The 24,585-nt window shown below is 31.6% G+C and overlaps 1 protein-coding gene and 1 long non-coding RNA gene across 2 annotated transcripts; one reads left to right on the top strand and one right to left on the bottom strand.

Moving 5' to 3' along the window:
* Positions 1–7,865: 7,865 nt before the first annotated feature.
* Positions 7,866–8,756, bottom strand: LOC100500199 (uncharacterized). Its single transcript, XM_003552159.5, has 2 exons — positions 8,495–8,756; positions 7,866–8,123 (listed from the first exon to the last, which is right to left on the bottom strand). The coding sequence occupies exons 1-2, from the start codon at positions 8,598–8,600 to the stop codon at positions 7,996–7,998; spliced, it is 234 nt and encodes a 77-aa protein (XP_003552207.1). The 5' UTR covers positions 8,601–8,756; the 3' UTR covers positions 7,866–7,995.
* Positions 8,757–20,686: 11,930 nt separating this feature from the next.
* On the top strand, positions 20,687–23,078 carry LOC102662989 (uncharacterized). The gene is made up of 6 exons (XR_419598.4): positions 20,687–20,922; positions 21,041–21,144; positions 21,355–21,557; positions 21,668–21,697; positions 21,874–22,048; positions 22,383–23,078. It is a non-coding gene; the product is annotated as an uncharacterized lncRNA (long non-coding RNA).
* The last annotated feature ends 1,507 nt before the right edge of the window (positions 23,079–24,585 follow it).

Raw genomic sequence — 24,585 nt, 5'->3', positions numbered from 1 at the left:
TTCATTCATTGAATAAAAAAAATTGCATGATAGAGACATATGAAATTAGTAAGTGGTTGTGACTTATTCTGAATGAATTGATGCATGAGATACATTGTGTACTAATGAGATAATTGTGAAAGTTCTGATTCTTGTGAGCAGACGTTATTGTGAAGTGATGAAGTATGAATCGAAAAACAAGAGTGAAGAGGTTAGCAAGTCTGAACGGAAATCATGGTATGGTAAGCCAAACACTTAATAAATGTCTGATGAGATGTGTGACCTTATAACTGTGAGAGAACGATTGTCCTTAATTTCTTGATTTTGCATGATTCTCAGACTGTTTGAGTACATACATAAGGTGAAAATGATCAAGGCCTTGTTTTGATTTTCTTAGCCACTAAGCCAAAAAGCCAACCTTTTACTAGAATGAATTCCTTGCACCCCATTGAACCTAGTGTAATAAATTGTTTTTGAAACCTGAGCCAAATGAAATTAATGACCACTTGATCTTATGTTGTAGCAGAGCACAAGTTAAGACAAATTTACCCCTAATTTGGGGGAGGAGGATTTTTGGTCTTGGGTGAAAAAGTTTGTTTCAAGAACATCACTAACAACACAAACTCAAATGTAAAGTGTGATAAGTTGCTACAGTACTGGTTTAATTTTGTATTTTTTAAAAAAACCCTTGTGTTTCAAATAAAGAGCTGATAGCAACTAAGTGCCAAATAAATTTTGTGTGCTGTTAGGAATAGAAGGCAGGAAAGTTGGGGGCTGTGAAATATAAAGTCATGAGTTATCAGAAAAACATGAGGTAGGTGCTCTCTTAGAACCTAACTTTGAATCCAAAGAAAAACAATGAGTTCCTTGTTAGCCCAACCAAGTTACAAGCCTAAAAAGCCCTTAGTGATCCACAATATGTATGTATGATTGCCTTTACTGAGAAGAAGTGCAAAGATGGGAACATTAGTTCAATTTTTGAATTTAAAAACACTCTTAGCCAAGACACTTGTACGCTGAGAGAAACACTAGCCTTATGAGGAATGAAGTGTTGTAATTCTGCTGTGATAAAGTTTTTATTAGCTAACCTTTTTCATCTCCATGAGCATTCGGTCATGCTTCCATCATAAGATCAAGACAAATGCAAGCTCAAGATCATTCACTGAAAGAATTGAAAGGATTTACAATTATCTCATGTGTTGATACTTTTAGAACTTGTCTTTTGCTTGAGGACATGCAAATGTTTTAATTTGGGGGAGTTGATAACTGCGAAATCTGAGTTAATTTGATAGTCAATTTTTGGCTAATAATGATTGCAATTTCTTCACTTTACTATTATTTTTAATGAAATAATGAAGAAATTAACATCTTTGCAATTTTTTATTAGCAGAAGTCAAAAGAAGAAGAATTCAAGTGTTTTAAAGGGAATTTGGTGCAAAAATTAGAAGAAAAAACCTTGAAGAAAAGTTGGAATAATTGGACAGTTTACTTAGTGCGCACTCCAGGCTTAGCGCGAAGAAAGCCCACAACGAAGCCCAAAGGTGTTCTTACCGTGAAAGCCTGCGCTAAGCGCAAAGTTAGTGTGAAAAGTAAGCTACTTGGAGCCTATATAAGGGTGAGGAAGCAGAAGGGAAAGACACATCGAGCCTCAGAGCTATCCAAAGCCTGAGCCTATCCCTTAGGGGAAACCCTCCTTTTTTAGCCATTCCTCCCTTTCTTTCTTTTAGTCATCTAGCCCCTTCTTCCATCCACATTAGCCCCTAAAGTGTAAAGACTCTCATGAACATGAGAGGCTAAACCCCATTGTTGGGAGCCTGGCAAGCCAACACCCTTGTAATCTAACTGTTCTTATTATCTATTAAATGTAATTTATGTTTCTATTGCTTTATTTTTTTTGCTCTTCATCTTTATTGTATGATCTAATCATCCATGCATCAGTGTTAGGGGTTATACATTGGGAAATGGTAATTTCTAAAGAATTGGGAAATGACATCTAAACAATTCATTGTTAGGGATAGAGTGACTTTGTTTTGCCTTTGCATACATCTCCATGCTTAATGTGATTTACTATTCAATCTTTGCAAAGGGATTTGGGAGAGAGAATAGATAAATTAGACTCTTCATCATGAAGGATCAAGGTTGAGTATCTTAGTAGATGTGAGTGGAAATTGAGAAAACATTTAATCGAGAAAAACATTATTATTGCATCAAGGGTAGTTAGGCATGCTAGGCCCCAACATATTTAAATTCTGAAATTATCTTTTGCATTTACTCTTGTTTATTTTGTTACTCTTGTCTTTTTAATTTCAAATTCTTTCTTTTTTCTTATCTCTATCACAATTTCTTATCTCTTGCACAAATTGGGTATACATCAACTCAAGTACAAACAAAGTCCTCATGACAAATTGGTACATTTGCTAACGAGTTAACAGTACCCAAACTTTAAATTTCTTGTTTTTATTGTCTCATATATTTTTATTTTTTTATTATATTATCTATCGTTAATTGATGATTTAACTAACTCAGAGTTTTGACATCAAAGTGCAAATCATTTAAAAGTTATTGACTTAGGATATCTTTTTCAAAAGTAAAAATTTGTCAAAAATCAAACAAAGATAAAGGTTAAGTGGAGTGTATTTAATTAGGATTTGGAAAGATTTTGAAAGTCTTTTTATTTGATAAAAACTTGTGTAATTGAATCAATAATTTTTTTTAACTTAAAAAAAGACTCTAATAATTTTAAATATTTTCTAAAAGTCCATATAGTCTTTTAAAATCTTATGAATACATAAAGTCCTTTTTGAATCATATGAATTCATATTTTATAAATCCATTAAATTATATTTAAACTATAAAATTTTAAAGTATGATATATAATTATTCAACTATTGTTAAGTCAAAAGACATTCATGTCTTAAAGACAAATCATGACTCCTAATTATTTTGATTAGATGCAACTAAATACAAATGATAAAAGTTATGTTTGGTGTGTTATCAGATCATGATCTATATTTTTATGTTTGAGTTTTCTGACGATACGTCAATACAAGATGTACGTTTTGGCATAACATTAAGTAGTGCACTTAAGACATTTAATACTTTGTGTTTGAGATTCTTTGTTGCAAAAAATATTCTCCTAGGATCTGTTGAATCCTATGAAGAATAAATAAAGTCCACAATCTGGCAGTGTTGATCTTCATCAAAAGATGCGCTTTGCTAGTGCAAACTTGCTTTGATGGAATAAGTGACTGTTTTTTTTGTTGAAGTATTAGATATCAAAACCTATTAGCATGGACTTTGCATGAAGAAGGGACATGCATTTAGTGCAAGAATTAAATGCTTCAACAACCAGAAGAATTCAGACGAAGGACATGGTAGAGAATCCATCCGTTGAGAGACAACAAATACTTAAAGATGAGGGCTATAAATAGAAGAAGCTTTGTAGATACAAAACACAAACAACTTATGTGATTTATTCTTTCATTCTTTCTTGTGAAAAACTCTTTGTAAATCTCTTTATAGATACTAAGCTCTCAAAACACCATGTAAATCTTTAGAGAAAAGACTAAAGTGTTCAATGATATATCCGTTTGTAAGACGATCACATATTAGTCATTGTGTAAACTTCCAATAAATCTTATTGATTTGTTTAGAGCCAATAGTGGCTTGGTAGAACAAAGAATACTGGGTCAAAGTCAAGCTTGGGATAAAGCTTATCTTTGTAAGAGGTAGAAGTGACAGTGAAGAATACTTGTAACTTTTGATAAGTTAGTGAAATCTTGGTAGGCTGCTAAGAACTGAACGTAGTCTCGGTGTAGAAAGTATAACTTCATGTGTGTTATTCTTTATTGTTTTTCTTTGTGTGTTGATTGACGAAGGATTTGAATTTGCTTTTTATATCTTATATTTGTTTTTGATCTGTTAAGAAAATTGTTTTCTCATTGTCTGATAAAGTCTTTCTTAAATATATCTTTTCTTTTATTTTAGTTAAATTTGCATGAGACGATAAAAGTGTTTTTAGTCTAAGAAAAATTTTAAAATTTCTAAAATTACAATTAAACCCCTTTTGTTGTGTTATTAGCTTCTACAACTATTAAGCTAATTGGTTTATATTTTCAAAAATTATAACAATTAAATCTATAATATGTATTGTGTGGGTGCTATATAATTATAAAAAAATGTAATGGTGGTGGGTATCTGTATGTTGGAGTTAGCCTTAATGATCAATTAATTTCAAACTATATTTGCATCAAGACCTTTGATTTATATATTTTATATATACATGATGCATGTCAATTATTATGTTATTAATTGTATAGCATAATAATGTCCTTAGAATAAGTTTCATTGGCAGATCAAGTGAGACTTGATTGTGACTTTCATTAAACAGTGAAATGTTGTTCTAAAAGTATCTGTAGTCAAGTGTTATTGTTGATTAAGATGACAACAATGAATTAAGGCTATTGTATGAATAGATTGATGACCATGTCTCACAAGTGAGTGTTTGGCATCTAGCAATGCATCGCTACCACCTATCCCATGAGAAAATATAGTGATTCGATTTCAACCTTACTGGTTACTGCAAAATTTCCATCACGTAGCATTTTTCCCTTCATCCAAATGTCTTGATCGAACACGAGGCATAAGAATATCATCCTTGTTAGGTCGGATCATCGATTTCTCAATACTCGAGTGGATGTGTAAACACAAACAGGTCCAATGTCTCATATTAATCCATTTTCGTGTGGCCACACATATAGCGTGTCACACTCTATCTAGAGGCCCATAGTGAATCTATCCAGTATAAAAATCACTCCTAATATTTATACATGTGTGCCAACTATATATCTCATATCCATGACCTGTGAGACATGATCATCGGTCTATTCACACAATGGCCTAAATGCAATGTTGTCGTCCTAGTCAACAATAATACTTGACTATGGGTACTTTTAGAACAACATTTTATTATTTAATGAAAGTCACAATCAAGTCCTACTTGATTTGCCATTAAACGAATAGCTTATTCTAAGAATATTATTACGTCATACAATTAATAACATAATAATTGACATGACTCATGAATATACAAAATATATAAATCAAAGTCATGATACATTAAGTTTTTTAAATACATAATAGTTGTTATAATTTTTAAAAATGTAAATCATATAACTTAATAGTTAAATAATTAAATAAAAAACTTAAAGATTTTTCAATTTAGATATAATTTAATGGATTTATAAAATATGAATTTAGATAATTTAAAAGGACTTTATGTATTTATAAGATTTTAAAAGACTCTATAAATTTTTAGAAAACATTTAAAATGATTATATTTGATGAAAAAGATAACAAATAAATGATAAAGAGTCTTCTTTTAAGTTGAAAAAAATCTTGATTGAATAATACAGTATTTTTTTTATCAAATAAAAAGTCTTTTAAAATCTTTTCAAATCCTAATTAAATATATCTCTCTTAACGTTTATTTTTGTTTGATTTTATTATCTAATGACATTACATTATTTTAGTCAAATCAGCCATTAACAATAAATAGTTAAATAAAATAAAAATAAAAATATATGAGATACTAAAATTGAAAAATTTAAAGTTTGGGTACCAAAATCAAAACAATCTATTTTACAGGTACTAAAAAACTATAAGCTTAACTTTAATGTTATGTAAAATATTTAACTTAATGTGGCATGCTCAAATAAATATTAAACATCTATTTTAACATAATCTATAGCTAATTAAAACTGATCAAATAATTTATAATTATTTTTAAGTGCAATTTAACATATTAGATAACATTTATAATTATTTAATTGGTTATTGAAGGGTGATAATTTAATGTTAATGGCCAGGAGAGCTTTCGCTCGGTGCAAAAGTTCTTTAGATTCCATCTAAACTTCCCTAGATGATGTAAGCCAGTGAAAGGGGCGAATTCTAGGGTACGAAAGTGAAACTACTTTCGCACCCAACGAAAGTTGCTGAAAAAAAAAAGTAATTGCTATCGTCCGTGTTTAAAATAAGAAAATCAAACGGTGGAGATCGGTTAAACTACAATAGAATCGTTTACACCAGATAAAATAAAAAAATATGAGATTTTTTCTTCTTTTCTCTCTCTCCTTCGAGCTTCTTCGAGCTGCCTTTGGTGTCCGACCACCTCTCTCTCTCTCCTCCGAGCTTCCCCCTTGTCAACCCCAAAGACATCGGCATCCTTGTCGTCAACTGCAGCCTCTTCAACCGCACCCCTTCCCTCTCCTCCATGATCGTCAACAAGTACAAGCTCTGCGGTAATGTCAAAAGCTTCAACCTTGGCGGCATGGGCTGCAGCGCCGACATCATCGCCGTTGAGCTCGCAAAAGACATGCTTTAGGTTCACCCCAACACCTACGCCGTCATCGTCAGTACCAAGAACATAACCCAGAATTGGTACTTCGGGAACAACAAGGCCATGCTCATACCCAATTGCCTTTTCCGCGTTGGTGGGGCCGTGATTCTTCTCTCCAACAAAAGCTCCGACAGAGCAAGAGCCAAAGCTGGTGCATGTGGTTAGGACTCAGAAGGGGGCAGATGACAAGGCATTTAGGTGCGTGTACCAGGTACGAGCCGCGCAGCAGCGCGTGGGAGAGTTGGACCATGGGTAGAGGGGGAGGGGACGTCATAGATGGTGTCGGAGAAAGAGGGGTGATCGGAGGAGATGAAAGGCAGAAGCTCGGAGGCAGAAGCTCAAAGGAGAGAGAAAAGAAAAAAAAATCTCATATTTTTTTATTTTATCTGGTGTAAACAATTCCATCGTAGCTTAATCGATCTTCACCGTTTAATTTGCTAATTTTAAAATCGGACGGACGCGATACATTTTTTTTTAACCAAACTTGCGTTGGATGCGAAAGTAGTTTTACTTTGGCACCTAGTAGCCGTCAGTGAAAGGAAAAGGAAAAAATTACTTGTTAATTCTGTCATATAACTCTATTTCAAGATATAGTCTTAATTCAGAGCCATTCAGGCTCGGAGCCTTATATGAATCATTCCTAGTCAAAAAACACTAGAACGCCATAGTTTTCACTTTCTGGGTTCGAACCGTGTTTCCTTACATTTCTTCATTTATTCATCAAAATTGGTTTCAAATACATCATTGACTGATGTTGACAAGCAATGTAGTAATTTGTTATGTATTTTTTGTGCTATTTTTTTTAATCACTACTGCAGTTTCCCTTAGGAATCTATGCTAACATTTAGCATAAACATTTATTACATGAATTTCAAAGTATAGCTCCAATGACTGGGGAACACTAAAAACGCGTAAAGAATGCATCTAAATTTTATCCCATTTAATTCACGTCTTCAATTCAATATGGACAAAAATTAAAGTCCTCTTTCCCAGGGAACAAGTGTGATCTAAAACATACTGAAAAAAATACTTCGTTATTTTCATTCAAACAAAAACAAACTAGAAACCAGCTCCAATGTTTGTTGATTTGCAAAAGAGCCAAATCAGAGATAACACGATGACCTGAAAAGAAAACATAAAACCCTTCTCATTTCAATGTAGCAAATTGAAACACCATTTGTTTTTTCCCCAGACAATTTTTTCTATGTTCACATGCCATGGTCAGTATAGTAAAATATCACTCATATCATCATTCAGTCAAAGCCTTCTTCTGTTATTATCCTATTAGGCTCTAAAAGTCATAGTCAACCACATTTTAAGAGTCTTCAACATCCCTTATCATCAATTAAAACTGATAACAACCCTTCACCTGTTTATTTTGAACAAAATTTTAAAGCACAAACTATACAACGGGTATGTGGTGATCATATATCCATATATTATTGTTATTGATTTGCCTCACATTATAAACCATGGATACTTCTCAAAGTTCATCACAAAGTCAAACTGTTCACATTACCCAGAACAGAACACCAACTACATAATTATACTATATATTATAATTTCAAAACTCAATATACAGCTGATGGAAGACAAGGAAAGATACAGAAAATAATTAACTAGTGTGATTTCCAAGGAAAACATTGTAGGTTATTGCAAGATTCTGTCCATTTACTAGTGCAGGCGCCTCCAACCCCATCACAACACTTGCATACAACTCCAAGCGTTGCAAAAATCTTTGAGTACCCTGCAATTACATCACATATATAAATCAATAAACAGCCAAAAAAGAATTTAACTAGAATGAACTAATAAAATCATAGATTGTTATATATAATAATAACTTTTTTATATGAAAAAATCTGTTGGAAATATTAAAAAATCTAACTAATCATTTTTAGTGGAATTTATTTCTAAACAGGTACCTTACTTCAGGGAATCAGAACTAATGACATATTGGTATACATAAGAGTATATTAATTTTTATGATAATTATTTTAAAAATTATATCTAAGAGAAATTCTAATTAGTTAATGGTATAATTATCTTTGTATTAAAAATTGGACACCGCAACAAAATCAACAAGCACTGAACAAATAAGAGAGGGAGTAAAATTACCTTGACCAGATATTAAGGAAAGTGTCCTTCCTTCTATAACTGATGGTTTCTCTGCAATTGAGACAACCATGATGATCAGCAGCATAAGCACGTGAGACTTAGTCATACCTATATGATATATCTATAGCCGAATTAAACTCTCTATTGTGCTTAGCTGAGCTTCTAAAACCTGAGAGGTTCAAGAGCCATGGATCACAAAGAAATTGGGAGCTTTAAAGGACAAAACTTGGAGGAAAGGGAGTTGCGTAGAAAGTATGAGAGCCACATGATTGGTATTATTATAATTCCTAAAGTATGAAAAAAGAGAAGTAATAGTGGATGTGACGTGCATAGTGTTGTTATTGTAACGTTTAATATATGCAGTGTCTGGAAGAAAAGGTTGGCATTAGGTCTTCTTGGTGTATTGGCTGGGTTAGGAGCTTAATTAAGACGTTGAATTGGGCCCATTGGGATCCGAGAAGACGTATTCAAATCTTCCATCTTCTTACATTATAGTAGTATATGATATTTAATTCCAAAACAGTAATTTTAGAATATTTGTTAAAGAATTAAAAAAATAAAATATTTATTGTATAAACTATAGGAAAACATAAAAAGATTATCAACATCATAATTTTTCATCTTCCAATACTAATATTTTTACTTTAAATTTCTTAATCAATAGCCTTTAGGATTTACCATAAATTCATACATTTCAGATCTGGTTTTTCTGAAACGAATTAATGTATTTTACTAGTAATATAAGATAAGGTACAACAACAGTTATTAATTAAAAAAGTAATACATGCAATTTTAATAATTATATATATATATATATATATATATATATATATATATATATATATATATATATATATATATATATATATATATATATATATATATATATATATATATATATATATATATATATATATATATATATATATATATAATCATTTCACATCATGACTTACACCAAATTTATATTGTTAATATATGTTAATCATGTAATTTATAATATCTTAATAAATATACTAGCTTTAATATATTTTATTAGTTAACTATAATCAATAAATTATTTGAGACACACACTCACATATGTGTATATAATTTATTATAATTTCATCGGTTGATTTTTTAATAATGACTATAACTCATTTTATTATTTTGTATACTATATATTTGTTAATTTTATCTGGTTTCAAAATAAAAACAGATATTTCGTGTGTACCGGGCAAAAGCTTCTTAATTATTTTAAAAATATATATTGTAAATATTTTTTCTATTACTAATCTTAGAAATTGACTTTTTCTAAAGAGATTATTAGTAAAATAATCTTATTCAATGATAAAATTAATAATTAATATTATAGTATATCAATTATTTGCTATCCATATATCTATAATTAATACCGATTTGATTTTCTCATTAATAATTAAAATTTATTATTTTATCATCTAAAATGAATTGTACAATACACTTTAGAAGACTCAGATACTTAAATATGTTAGATAAAACATTTTAGTAGTTTATAAATTACTTTTGGTTGTTGAAGGTTGAGTGTCAACTTAATTGGGATTGCTCTCTTCGATTGGCTTTAGTATATCTCTAAATTTCATGAAAAAAAGTGTTTAACAAGACATTTTAATAATTTATAAGTTATTTTCGTTTGTTATTGACAAAATCTGTAATATATTATATCAATAACATGACAAATAAAAATATTAACTCTTGGGTTTTGTGGAAAGATATAGTAGTATTAATCAAGAAAGATATTATACCAACTTAAAAAAAATATATATAATCCCTCTATGTTAGTATTCATGGACTCTCTTAATTAAGTGTATTTTAAGAAGATTTTTTTATCTGTAGTGTATTTTAAGAAAATGTGGACAAGGAAAACAAATTCATTGAAAAGAAGAAGACAAAGGACGACAAAGGATTTGAATTGCCGGAAAGAAGACTCAGGGAGCATGTCACACGTTTTCCAGTTTGTTACATCTCCTGTGAGCTCGTCGTGACTGAGAAGGTGGATGCCACTTTCCTTGTAACCTTTTCGGTTTCAGTCCACATTAAGTCAAGTATTTCTTTTCACTCTTCAGTATAAGTGAAATGACAAAAGTTAATGGTGAAAGATTGCGATTATTTTTCACTTAGCACGACCACTTCAAACAAAATGGAACGTTTCTAACTTAAATTCTACTTTTTTTTCCTGGTATATCCATTATTTTGCTACTGAATTGAATAAATGATACGAGAAAAATAAAAACCCATGAAATTATATAATTCCTTACTAATATTTTTTACTCGAATATTGCTTTTTTTCTTCGGATGTTTTACTCGGATATATTTTCAATCTTTTATAATTACGATTAGCATGTTATTTTGATTGTTTGATAATTGTTCACGTCAACAAACACTCGGGAGAGAAGACCGTGAACTCTAGCTCAAAGGCAACATCAATTTCTTTTTTTCTTCGGGATTATTTACTCAAATATATTTTCAATCTTTTATAATTATGATTAAGATGTTGTTTTGATTGTTTGATAATTATTCACGTCAATGAACACCAGGGAGAGAGGATGGTGAACTCTAGCTCAAATTCAATATCAACGTCTTTCCCTAACTCTGTATAACCATAAGTTTGAGGTGAGTTATTTAGCTCACCTCCTATTTATACACGGTGTCCTCTGACAACATCATCCACGTGTTGTAGTCTTATTAGTTCCTTTTCTCCACGCCGCTGTGCGGCTTTAGTCTTGTCCCCCTTGTACACGGTACGAGGTGTGTGCTTGTGTGTGTCTGACATGTCAGTCCGTAGTGATAATCCTGCCGCCATGTCTCTAGGGTACCACACTGTATTGTACTTCCAATCGTTTCACCTTCTCGGCCATGGAGTGAGTCAAGCGCTGTTCCGACTGCTTGGTGTTATCAAGATGAATCAGTCATCCAGGAGTTCATTCTGGGGATGTACAAATCCACAAGCATTAAACTAGTGGCATAGACGCACAAGGGTGAGTCACTCCTTTTGCTAGAGTTGACACTCTTGAGATATTTATTCCGGACTGTGTACAACCCCTCAAGCGTTGAGGTTTATGGCGTAAATGCTTAAGGCCAAGTTATTTTCCAATAAAGTCGGCACTTCCGAGATATCTATCTTGGGCGATGTATAACCCCTCAAGCATTGAACCTTGTGACGTAAATGCTTAAGGCAATGTTATCTTCTCAATAGAATCGATCAAAACTTTATTGTTGCTGAAGTCAAAAATCAAGAATGTGATTGAACTTCCTAAGGCGTGACAGTCAATATCCTAAAAGGTTTATCCATGTATCTCATGCAAACCTCCAAGGATACACTAGAAACGTCTTAGCAGAGCTAAGGTTACATAACTCACAAAGAAAAATGATTGACCCAGGAGTAAAGAGGGAAAGGGCTTAATAGATGCAAAGAGAAGCAAAGAAGAATCAAAGAAGAAGCAGAGAAGAAACAAAGAAGAAAAACTAAGAAAAAGCCAATGGCCTCATTTCCTTTTAAAATCATTTAAAAAAAAACTTCAGCCAATTATTTTTTTGTCCTTTATCACCAATTACGAGCCTATAATGTCATTGTCCCCCTCTTGATTTTCACTTTTATTGGCATTAATAGAAAAATTGAATTTCAAATTTGAATTTAAATGTCATAACTTGTCCATTTAATTAAATATTTTTTTAAGAAAATTCTTTTGAAAATATTAAAATTATAACAATCCCCCACATATTTCAAAAGAATAAATAACATTTAATGAATAAAAGAAAATTCCTGGGTCAACATGAGGTATAATGCATCGGACCTGGTATAGTAAGCTATATGAACCAGACCTAGACTGATAGGACTTAACACACAGTGTAGTTGGTGTAACAAACTATATGAACCAAAGACACTTGGCGTGTGAGAGTGGTCTACTAATCACAAGACACCGCCATAGTCTTTGCTGTTATTGTTGTGTTGTGCTACTAGGTCATGCGTGTGTCCGATATTCATGAGTGTTCTAGAGATCTCGCCAATATCTCATGCAAGCGGCCCCACTTGACACTCATATAGGTGATTTCATCAAGTGCATGCTGCAAATCATACACCACTTATAAGAGATATGGAAATCATTAAAAACATTATAAGAAGTAAAGCTTTCTCTAACATATAAAGTTTATCCTCTCATTAATACAGCTCTAACAGTTTCTCACACCCTAGGAAGTAACTAAAAGCAAATTGATAGAAATCAATTTGAGTGTTAGCAGAATTGACAAGTAACTTGTTTTTACCCATATGAACCTTCTTCATAGGATCTCCAATAGAAAAGGTTAGGTTACCATTACTTGTTTGTTTTCAAGTGGCTTAAGTCCCATTCCCCTTGATGTTTCTAATATCATATTCCTCCCTAAGGGTTTTGTCAAAGGATCTGCCAAGTTTCCTTCTTACTTCACATAATTTATGGAAATTGTTCCATCTTTTAGCAGATGCTTAACCACATTATGTCTCAGTTGTATATGTCTATTTTTCCCATTGAATATTTTATTCTTAGCCACAACTATCGCTAACTGGGAATCACAATGCATAGATATTGATGGGTCTGTTTCATTCCCAAAGGAATGTTAACTAAGAAGTTTTTCAACCACTCAGCCTCACTACCAACCATTTCTAGAGCAACAAACTTTGACTCCATTGTTGATTTAGCAACAATAGTTTTTCTGGTTGATCTCCAAGCTACTACACCACCACCAAGAGTAAACACATAACTACTAATGGATTTTGTCTCATCTGAATCAGAGATCCAGTTAGCATCGCTATACCATTCAAGTATCGTGGGAAATCCACTGTATTCAATATCATAATCCATGATACCTCTCAAATATCTCACGAGTATAAAAAGTGCATCCCAATGGTTCTGATTAGGACTATGGGTATATCTACTCAATCTTCCTACTACATATGCAATATCAGGTCTAGAAAATTTCATCAAATGCAGTAAGCTCCTGATGCTTTGGGCATATTGAGTTTAAGCAATTGGTTATCCTCTATTTTTCTTTAATTGAGAGTTAGCATCATAAGGGGTACTCGCTGACTTAAAATCATAATATTTATACTTCCTAAGAAGTTTCTCAACATAATGCTCTTGGGATAGTAATATACTACCTCCTTTCCTTATAATTTTAACTCCCAAAATAACACTTGCTTCACCCATGTCTTTCATATCAAATTTAGATGCTAAGAAAGATTTAGTTTTAAAAACTATATCATTTCATGTACCAAAAATAAGCATGTCATCCACATACAAGCATATAATAACATGATCATTGTTCACAGACTTTGTATACACGCATTTATCAACATCACTACTAGAAAAACCACCAACAAGTAAAGTCTCATTAAATTTTTCATGCCATTGTTTAGGCATTTGTTTTAAACCATATAAGGATTTCAAAATTTTGCACACTTTGTTCTCTTGACCATCCACCACACACCCCTCAGGTTGAGTCATATATATCTCTTCCTCTAAATAACCATTCAAGAAAGTTGTCTTAACATCCATCTGATGAATCACTAACTTAGGGATTGCAACTAAGGCTATTTGAATCCTAATGGAGGAAATCCTTGTAACAGGTGCAAAGGTATAAAAAAATCTATGTTAGGTTGATGAGTAAACCCTTTAGCAACCAACCTTGCCTTGTACTTATCTATAGATCCATCAGGGTTATACTTCCTCTTAAAGATCGATTTACATCCAACAGGATTTGCACCCTTAGGTAGATCTACTAAAGTCCATGTATTATTGTTTTTAATTGAGTCAATTTCAGTCCCAATGGCTTGCTCCCAAAGGTTTGCATATGAAGAACTAATAGCTTCTAAAAAACTTAAGGGATCATCCTTAATAAGATATGTATAAAAGTCATCTCCAAAATATTTTTCTGTCCTATGTCTTTTACTTCTCCTCAAATCCTCGCTTATAGGTTCACTATAGGTTTCAACTAGTTGTTCAAGACTATAAACAGTACTGGAACTAGCCTTAGACCTCAAAGGGAAAACATCCTCAAAGAATTCGACATTCTTAGTCTCCATAATGGTGTCACACTCAATCATATCACTCTCAAGAACTAGAAATCAATAGGTTTTGATGAGCCAATAATGCCATTGTCTCCTTCTTGATTATCACTTTTATTTATGAATCATGCAGGTTTTGATGATGTAAAAAAGAATTCACTTGATAATGATTGTCATCATAAAAAAGGGGACGAATGTGAATGTATGAATACATGATTTTGATGATAGCAAAGAATAATCAAACAAGGTTGCATTCAAGATTACTTCAACAAACAAGCATTGCTTCAAGATTAATTCATGAACAAGCTTTGCCTCAAAACAAAGTGTTTCCAAGAAATCCAAGGCTCTGGTAATTGATTACCAGACAGTGTAATTGATTACCAGAAGACAATATGAAAAATCAGTTTTTAAAAAGGATTTTGAATTTGAATTTTGAATCATGTAATCGATTTTTAGATGTTTGTAATCGATTACCAGCAATGACACTTTAGAAAACACTTTGAAAAGTTATGACCTTTCAAAATATAATTGTGCAATCGATTACTAGCAACCTGTAATCGATTACTAGTGAAGAATTTCAGAAAAAACTTTTCGAAAAGACACATCTCTTCAAACCATTTTGAAAAGGCACGAAGGGCCTATATATGTGTGTGTTGACTTCGAAAAAAAAGAGAGAGATATTCTAAGAGAACTTCATTTCCAAATGCTCTCTCAACAACTCTTGGGCAAACACTTACAAATCTATAGAGAGTTCATCCAGAAATTTCAAATTGTATTATCATCTCTAAAAGAGAGAAATTCCTCTAGAAACTTCAATTTGTATCATCCACTCTAAAGAAGAGAAATCTTTCTGTTCATCAGAAAGTTAGTTATAATCAAGAGACTGGTTGTCTCTTGAATTGTGAAGTTTCCTGGACACAAGGGAAAGGGATTCCTCGGGTGTTCAGAAGTTGTAAAAAGAATTTTTACAAAGTTAGTGAAAATCTCAAGTGGGTTGCTTGAGGACTGGACGTAGGCACGAGAAGTGGCCGAACCAATATAAATCGAGTCTGCATTTATCTCTTCCCTTATCTCATTTATGTTATTGCATTCTATTTTGTCTTGCATGTTTAAAGAACATTATTAAATTAATTGTTGCTTCTTCTCCTGCATTTTGAGCCTATCATTTAGAAGGGGGTTAAAAGTTTGTAAGTGAAAAATTTTGAAACTTAATTCACCCCCCTCTTAAGTTATTGAGGCCACTTGTTTAACATTATTGACATTAATAAAAAAATTTAATTTAAATGTCATAACTTGTCCATTTAGTTAAATATTTTTTTAAAGAAAATTCTTTAGAAATAAATATTAAAACTACAACAAACTTATATTTTTTATCATTTTATTAAACTGTGCATGTGCACGGGTCCAACACTAGTTTTTATAATTGCTCAAGTCTTTCAATTAATTTCTTTTTGCATATTACTCTAACATCTTATTTTGTGGTCAAATCATTTAAGGTATTGAATCAAATCATATATACAATGATTTAAAAGAATTAAAATGTTAGTGGTTATTGAAAGGAGAAGAAAGAAAGAGAAGAGGAAGAGGTCGCAGATTTGAATTCTCCCAACTAACATTTCTAACAAAATTAATATTTTTCTGTTAAAAAAAAGAATTAATACTAAAAAAATTCATAATTTTTTTTTACCTAGGGGGAATTTGTTTTATGGAATCTTGTAAGATTCTTGGGAATGTTTTTCATAGGAATATTAGATGGGAATAACATTCATAAGTCTTTGAACAAAAATACGTTTGTTTAACTATTAAAATTAGTTGAAATCTTTTTTATATTCCCAAGAATATTTAAAAAATGTGTTTGGTTTATATTTTTTTCTAGGAATATATGTTATATTACTAAAATATACTTTTTGTATCAAAGAACTTATTATATGAACCTACACAACAAGACACAAGGCTATACACTGCAATTTGCGAATAACAGTGAAAAATCTTACCAAATTTTTCTAAACTTGGCTTATAAATCACCATGGGTGAATAAAATTTGATTTAAGTGGGAATATACATTAGCATGAAATTGTAGAGATTCCCATAAAAAAAATCGTAGACACATCGGATAATAGGTGTCATACCCTAATTTTGCCTGGACAAATTAAAAAAAACAAAAAAAAGAAAAAAAGAAAACAAAAAAGGAAAGAAAGAATAGAAAAAGAAAATAAAAAATAAAAAAGGAAAGAAAGAACAGAAAAAGAAAAAAAAAGGAAAGAAAGTAAAAAAAAAGAAAGAGAAAAGAAGAGGAAAGAAAAATAAAACGAAAAAAGAAAAAAAAAGGAAGAAAGAACAGGAAAAATAAAAATTAAAAAAAGGCAGATAGAAAATAAGGAAAAAATGAAAAAAGGAAAGGAAGAACAAAAATAAAACAAGAAAAAATAGGATTAAAAAGGGAAAGAATTATAAAGAAAGAAAGGAGAAAAAAAAATTATAAAAGGAGAAGGTATGAACACAATTACACACAATTAGAGACAAAAAAGAATTACATGGAAACGCATAAAGAACATGTTGAAAATAAGAAGAGACACGAATCCGAAGGAGGCAAAAGAAGCTCATTGCATTGCATTGTTTGACACTACAATCAAGAAAGGGGGAGGAACCTCCTGGTATCCCCTTATTCCTTTCATCTCATCTATTTCTTTCTTTTTCTTTCATTCACTCTTCCTCCCCTCCCTCCTCTTTTTTTGTCTCCTGCTTGATTCATTTCAACTCCTAGGTGAACCCCTGGTCGCTTGTGAGACTTTTCGATTTTTATTTTTTGGTAAATATTTTTTGTCCATTTTTTTATAATAAAAAGAAAAAAACAAAAAATGAAAACAAAATAAAAATTGCTATTAACACCATCTTTTTCACATATACAACTTTTCTTTCATTTTGGGCCTGACTCATTTTTTCAAAAAAATAATTGCACATAAAATAAATACCATTAGTCACACTTTCATTTATATGCACACCCCTACTCCTTTCAGGCATAGCCCAAATGAAGTAAAAACTTCTATTTACACCACCCTTTTTCTTATTTGGCTTTATTATTCTTTTTTTTTTTATCTTTACAATTGTTTGGTTAGTTCATAGTGTATCGTAAATATTATGTCACATATTTATTTTCCCCATGTTTTAACCCTGCACCCTTAATTACTAAGTGTATTTCCCGCTTCTATTCTATCCCTTTCTATTCTCATTCGATATATTTCTGCATGTCTCGTCTATTGTTTGCTTAACACTACGTTAATCATTTTGAAATTCTTTGTTAATACTCTCTAGTACATGCTTACATTCTGTGCACTCCATGCTGGGTCTTCGACTTGCTTGGTGGTGTTTTAATAAACGTGTGGGTAAATTTAACGAATGTCATGTTAGGTTTCCGACTTACTTGACTTCGCAAAATTTACCACAAACCTGAAGTCTTTTTTTCACATTCTGTGCCCTCCATGCTGGGTCTCCGACTTGCATGGTGGTGTTTTAATAATATGTGAGTAAAATTTCGTGAAAGTCATCCTAGGTCTCCGACTTGCTTGACTTTACAAAGTATACTTGAGATTCTTCCTTTTCTCCAAAAACAAATAATCACTCAATTCTCCTTTTTTTTTTCTCCACTAAATTTGCACATTACTCGAGATCGCTTCAAGGTCCAATGCCTTAAGGAATTATCTCCGTTGTTTTCTTAAAATTCAACGTCGTTTCAAGGTCCAATGTCTTAACGACTCTTTGCCACGCAATCAAAACAAATCTTTCAAAAAAAAAAAATCAACCCAACACACAACTTGTTTTCTACTCAAAAGAACTATGTGAGTCTGATTTCCTTATTCAATCTGAGGATATGTAGGAGTGAGGGCAAACCCCTTGTCGACCTAAAAAACTTAAAAACATAAAATTCTCTTTTTTTGCCTAAAAAAATAAATTTTGCTTTCTTATTCTAAATAAACAAAAAAATATAACAAACATAATTCATGTTCTCAAGGGAAAATATATAATTAAAGAGTCTCTTTATTTTTAGCACACTTAATTAAAGGTTTTTGTCTTCATGAAAGGTGCATGGGGTGCTAACACCTTTCCCGTGCGTAAACGAATCATGAATCATTTTTCTCAAATCGTAGACCATTACTTATCTTTTTTGGTTCTCATGACCTTTTCCTTAAATAAACGTTGGTTGCGAGTCCCCCAGTTTTCCTTTTTGGAAGACCTCTTTTTATCTTTTTTATCGTCAACCCGTCATGGCCCACATTGCGAAAATAGGTATTGATGTTAAGGGTATAATAGGGTTTTTACATAATTAATATGATTCCCACCACATAGGAATCCATATTCCCAAGAAAGTGAAGTTCACATGTGTATGCTGATTATGTATTGAATTAATTCGCATGAAACGAGGGTGGGAATATTTTCCAACTACAAGATACAACGAAATATTTTTCGATTAGTTTCAAACAAACATGATAATATATATATATTCTCATTTCCACAATAACAAGAATCCTACAAGATTTTATGAAACTAACACCCCTAAGTTATAGGCGAAGATGATTTAAAATATTTCAATTACTTTAAATTGCAGAGAATAAGTACAAAATAAAAACATAACAATCTATTCCTTGATTTCTTCTACACTGTCAACCGAATGTTGTAAAAGAAGCCAAAGTCTTAAGTCATTTCAAATTGTCCTTTCATGATCACAACCAACAAATGCATGTCAATCAATTTATGGGTGAAATTCACAAAAAGAACAAGTAATTGGACATTGAACTCCCTTTGTTTGAATTCAATGCCCAGTGGGAAGACAACCTCTAGCTATTCTCCAAATTAACAACTTCATTTTTGTGGGATTTTATGGCACTAAATCAACAACCAATCACCATTTCACAATAAGTTTCATTGTCTCCATAATGTGATAGTAAGTGGATTTAACAAAAAAAATTGTCATCTTTTTATGATTCAAAAAATCACTTCATCCTCATCGTTGCTCAAGAAACTGGCAAGGAAGTTTTGGATGAAGCTAGGAGGAAGAAAAAAAAGTGTATGATCTTTAAAATGGACTTTGAAAAGGCATGTGATTCAGTATGTTGGAGCTTTCTTCTATATATGTTGAAAAGACTAGGATTCCATGACAAATGGATTCATTGGATCCATGAGTGTCTAGTCTTTAGCTCGGTATCCATCCTATTTAATGAAAGTCTTTCTAAAGAATTCATGATGCAAAGAGGGCTTTGACAAGGTGATCCTCTAGCACCTTTTCTTTATTCTATTATAGCGGAAGGGTTAAGTGGGCTAATAAGGGGGGCAATAAGAAAAAACATATATAGAGGGTTCAAAGTGAAGGCTAAGGAGGTGGAGGTGAACTTGTTGCAATATGTGGACGACACAATTTTTGTTGGAGAGTTCAACATGGACAATGTGGTTGTTGTAAAAAGTGTGTTGAGGTGCTTTGAACTTGTATCTAGATTGAAAGTCAATTTTCACAAAAGTAGATTTAGGGGTATTGGGGTGGATAGGGAAGATATTGAACGTTTTTCATCATTCTTGAATTGTAGAATATTATCTTTCTCATTTATCTACTTGGGAATTCCTATTGGTGCAAATCTGAGGAGGTTGGAAATGTGGGATCCCATCAAAGCTAAATTTGAATAGAAGCTTGCTTTGTGGAAGCATAAGCATCTCTCTTTTGCCAGAAATAATTGCTTAATCAACTCAGTACTTACCCTTTTACCAAAAGGTATTTCTAGGAAATTAAGTTGCATTCAGAGGAAATTTTTATGGGGTTATGATGATGGGAGAGAGAAGATTTCTAGGGTAGGGTGGGAAAAAATTTGTTCACTGAAGAAACATGGAGGTTTAGGGCACTACTAAATAAAACATTTATTACGACGCGTGAATTACGACGGTCCACAAAAACCGTTTTAAAAAAATATCCAAAATAATATTATAATAAATTTATTAATAATAAAAATGGTTATTTAAAAAACCGTCATAATTCCTTTTATATTTACACTTTTTTTTGCTTTTTCTCTCTCATTACAGCTGTTAATTGGCTTTTTCTTGTTATTGTGATTTTCTCTCTCTTGCATCGGGCAGCGCACTGGTCATGCTTCTTCCCTCTCTCTCTCTGCTTTTCTCCGCCTCTTTGTCTTCCCTCTCTTTGCCTCTTCTCTGAGTCTTTCTCTTCCCTCTCTCTACCTCTTTCTCTTTTCTTCATTTCCGACGTTGCCTCAATTCTCAGTAAACGGAATTGGTTGGTACCACACATACAAACGACGCATCCTTCTGTTTCTTTCGGCTTCGATTTCTCTCTCCTCTTCCTCCTCAACTTGATCCCAATTCCACTAGGGTTAGGGTTCCATCACCCTTTTCCCCTTCTCAATTCTTGCTTTCCTCTTTTATTCGCTATTGTTTTCGTTTATTAATTGATCATTCTTTCTCGTTTTGTTCTTTTTTGGTGAATCCAGGATTCAATTCTGATGCGATTCCGAGCTTGTTAGATCCACGACAAGGTTTCATTTCCCAGATTTTTTTGTAAAAAAAATTCTTCCTCTGTCTCAACTTTCTTACGGTAAGTCATCAAACTCTCAATTTTTTGGTATATTCCACTGTCGCTTTCTCTTCACTCTCCTGAGAAGCTAAGTTTAGTGTCATTATCATAGTAGTGGAAAGTTGATAGTTGAAACCCCTTCATGGTTGCTGAAGTTCATTCAATAATCACCCAAGTGAGTTTAATAATAATTAATGTTATTGAAGCTATATGTTTCGTGTTCATTTACAGCATTTGGAGGAAGCAAAAAAGTGTTGGTAGCTGAAATTGACGCTCACAAGAACAAGACTTTGCCTTAAAATAAAGAATCAAACGCTTCCTGGATTGGGTTCTCGGAAAATTAGGATCTGCTGCTTCAGTGCTTCACTATTTTTTTTGTCTTGAGGAGCACTTGGTGCAACTTTTCTTGTTCTACACAAGATTGAAAACAAGAGGTTGGGCACTGTTTCCTTTGTGTGTGTGTGTGTTATGTGTAAATGTAATTGCTGAAATCATGCAGCATGAACTCTTAATGAATTTAATTTCGCTTATTGAAATCTTGTAGGTCCTCTGCTTCTCATCAATGTCTTTTGAGGTACTAATCAAATTTCTACTCCAAAGTAGAAGACATTTGGTTTTATGAATTTAGTATTCTTACAAAATGCTATGAGCACCATGTGATGTGGCATTTTATTTGAGCTTAATTCCATCTGAATTATGAAGCTATTTTTGTAAGTCTAAATCATGGAATACTACGTTCTTCTGGAGCAGGGCTACGAATATAAAGAAAGCTCGGGGATCTTATTTTTCGGAGGAGGTAACTAATAAGGCTTTGTGTCCCATTCCTTGGTCTTCCATTTTCGGGGATCTTATATTTCGGGGATCTTATCAATAAAATAAATAGATCCTCCATTTCTCCACTACCAATGGTTTACTCTTCCACACTGTAAGTAACTTGTTTTTACTTTTTAAATTGTGACAATGTTAAAAAATTTTTAAGCATTAGCTTCAAGGGAAGTGTTTGAATTTATACAAAATATCTCAGAATATATTTAATGTGTCTTAAAATATTTTAGAATATCTCTAAATATTATGTAATCAAATAGACATCATACTAAGGAAGTAATCTTGAGACTTGTTTCATAATTTTATTATGTTTCCTTATTTAGTCATTGTAAGCAATTTTATTTTATTAGCTTGTGTTGTGTGCTTGGGCTTGTTCTAGCAGTGCTTGGGCTTGTCTCTTGACTGTTTTTACATATATTGAAATTATTACTTAGACATGATAGTTCAAATGGCAAAAGGAAGATAGAAGAGAAGAACCTGGGATTTTTGGTGTGTATTGGGAGGGGCAAGGACTCAGAAAGCATTAATTTGGTTCACACGCTACTGCACCTGAAGTTAATATTTCTTATTCATTCTTTTATTATTATTATTATTATTATTATTATTATCATTATTATTATTATTATTATTATTATTATTATTATTATTATTATTATTATTATTATACTGTATTAAACTTTCCATATGTTATTTTATATTGATTATTGTATGTGAATTTTTGGTGGGTTGATGATTTATTTCAGTATTGGAAGCTAATGGTCCGAAAAATCCAAGGAATTTGTTTCAGGAATATGAGTGAATATGAGTTATGCTTCCAATTCTTCAATTTTTCATTTTTTATACCACTGTTGATGTTTTTAGCAATATCTTTGTTATTTATTTCAAACATGTTATTATATTAATCTATAATATTACTAGCTTAAGTGAGAGAATTGTTTAAAATCTATAGTATTAATCTAGCGTGGCAAATTAATTTATAATATTACTAGCTTATTAAGTTATTCTAGCATGGCAAATTAATCTATAGTATTTATTTTACACTCTCCAGGCCCACTAGCTTTAGTCTAGCCATTTCCACACAATTAAATCACGTTGACATTATATAAAAAAAAAATTCTTTTTTAGTTTTCTCTGATTTTTTTAATCTTTTCAAACAATTTAAAACTAAAAGAATCTAAAATATGATTAAAATTAAAAGAGATTTTGAATAACTCTTCAAAAAAGTCAGTTTTTTATAAAACTATTTATTACTATATTATAATAAACACACATGGCTTATTATTTTACTAATAATATAAAGTATTTTGACTTATTTTTTATATTTAATTAAAATATTTAAAATAAACGAAAAGTTCAAGACATTAATTCAGTGTTGTTAATATAACCATACCTTTATTGAATATGTAATTATTTTTACAGTGTTAATAGTTGGTTTAGGACTTGTTTGGGTAAATAGTTCAATAAAATATTTATTTCTCAAGTTTTTGTCTAATAGGAATATATTTAATCTTTTATTGACAGACTTATTAGAATAAATTCAAAGAGAAGCTTGTTTTGATATAGATTTTTATAAACTTTTTAAATGAGTTTAAATGAAAGCCTATATAAAGACCATAAATCACTGTAGTATTGAATATGCTCTTTTATATTTGTAGCTGATGTATACATGCATAGATAAAATAAAAAACCATATTTGCAGATAATTGCTTAAACAACACCCTTGATGTTTAAATATTTTAATGGATGTAGCTTTTACTTTTAAAATTTATCTCAACTTCCTCTCCAGTCATCAATATTTTATTTCACCATTAGCTGCATTGCTTCCATTTCTGATATCACGCGAGTGTGTATCCCCTTTTAGTTTTCAAGCGAAAACAAGTTAATGCAGTTTATCTATTTTTGACAACTTTCAAAATTCTAATCAAATATATGTAAACTTACCAGGTACCACTTGATTTCCCAATGCATTTGAAGAGCTTCGCCAGGAATTAGCCAAGGTTTATAGTCTCCAAGTTTGGCTGCCAAGTGCAATGCACTGTTTCCCTTGTTATCCACTTTTCCGAATATATTACTTTTCTTTAGATTTTTCTTGTTGAGCAAGAAGTTATATAAGTAAGTTTGTCTGTTCTCTACTGTCAATAGCACTATATTTTTTTTCTTGGCATCCATATCATGAACAGCTACTAGAAACGAGTCAATGATTTTCTCTACCATTTCTGTCACACCGTTCTTTGCAACTATTAATATCGGTGTCTCCAACACCTTCTTCTTTTTGGTGTTAATCTTTTCATTTTTCATTAAAAAAAAATGTTTTCATTTTTCTCATCTTTTTTTGATGTACAATCACAACAATAAATATTGAACACCTTCTTAAAGCTTTTACCTCTTTATTATGAAGCATGCTTAACAAAAAAATATTACTAAAACAATTATATTTTTATTTTTTTAAAAAAAATAAATACATTCTAAGACGATTCTTTAGAGAACCGTCTTAGAATGTCTATATTCTAAGTCGGTTGTCTTAAAACCGCCTTTGAATAATAATTTTAATTTAATTTATTTTTTTAAAAAAAAGAAATACATTCTAAGACGGTTTTTCAGAGAACCGTCTTAGATTGTCTAACTTCTAAGACGGTT

The sequence above is a fragment of the Glycine max genome, chromosome 18, assembly GCF_000004515.6.
Source record: "Glycine max cultivar Williams 82 chromosome 18, Glycine_max_v4.0, whole genome shotgun sequence".
Lineage (NCBI taxonomy): Eukaryota > Viridiplantae > Streptophyta > Magnoliopsida > Fabales > Fabaceae > Glycine > Glycine max.
The sequence above is the reverse complement of the archived record's forward strand: the minus strand, read 5'-3'. Positions and strand labels throughout refer to the sequence as shown.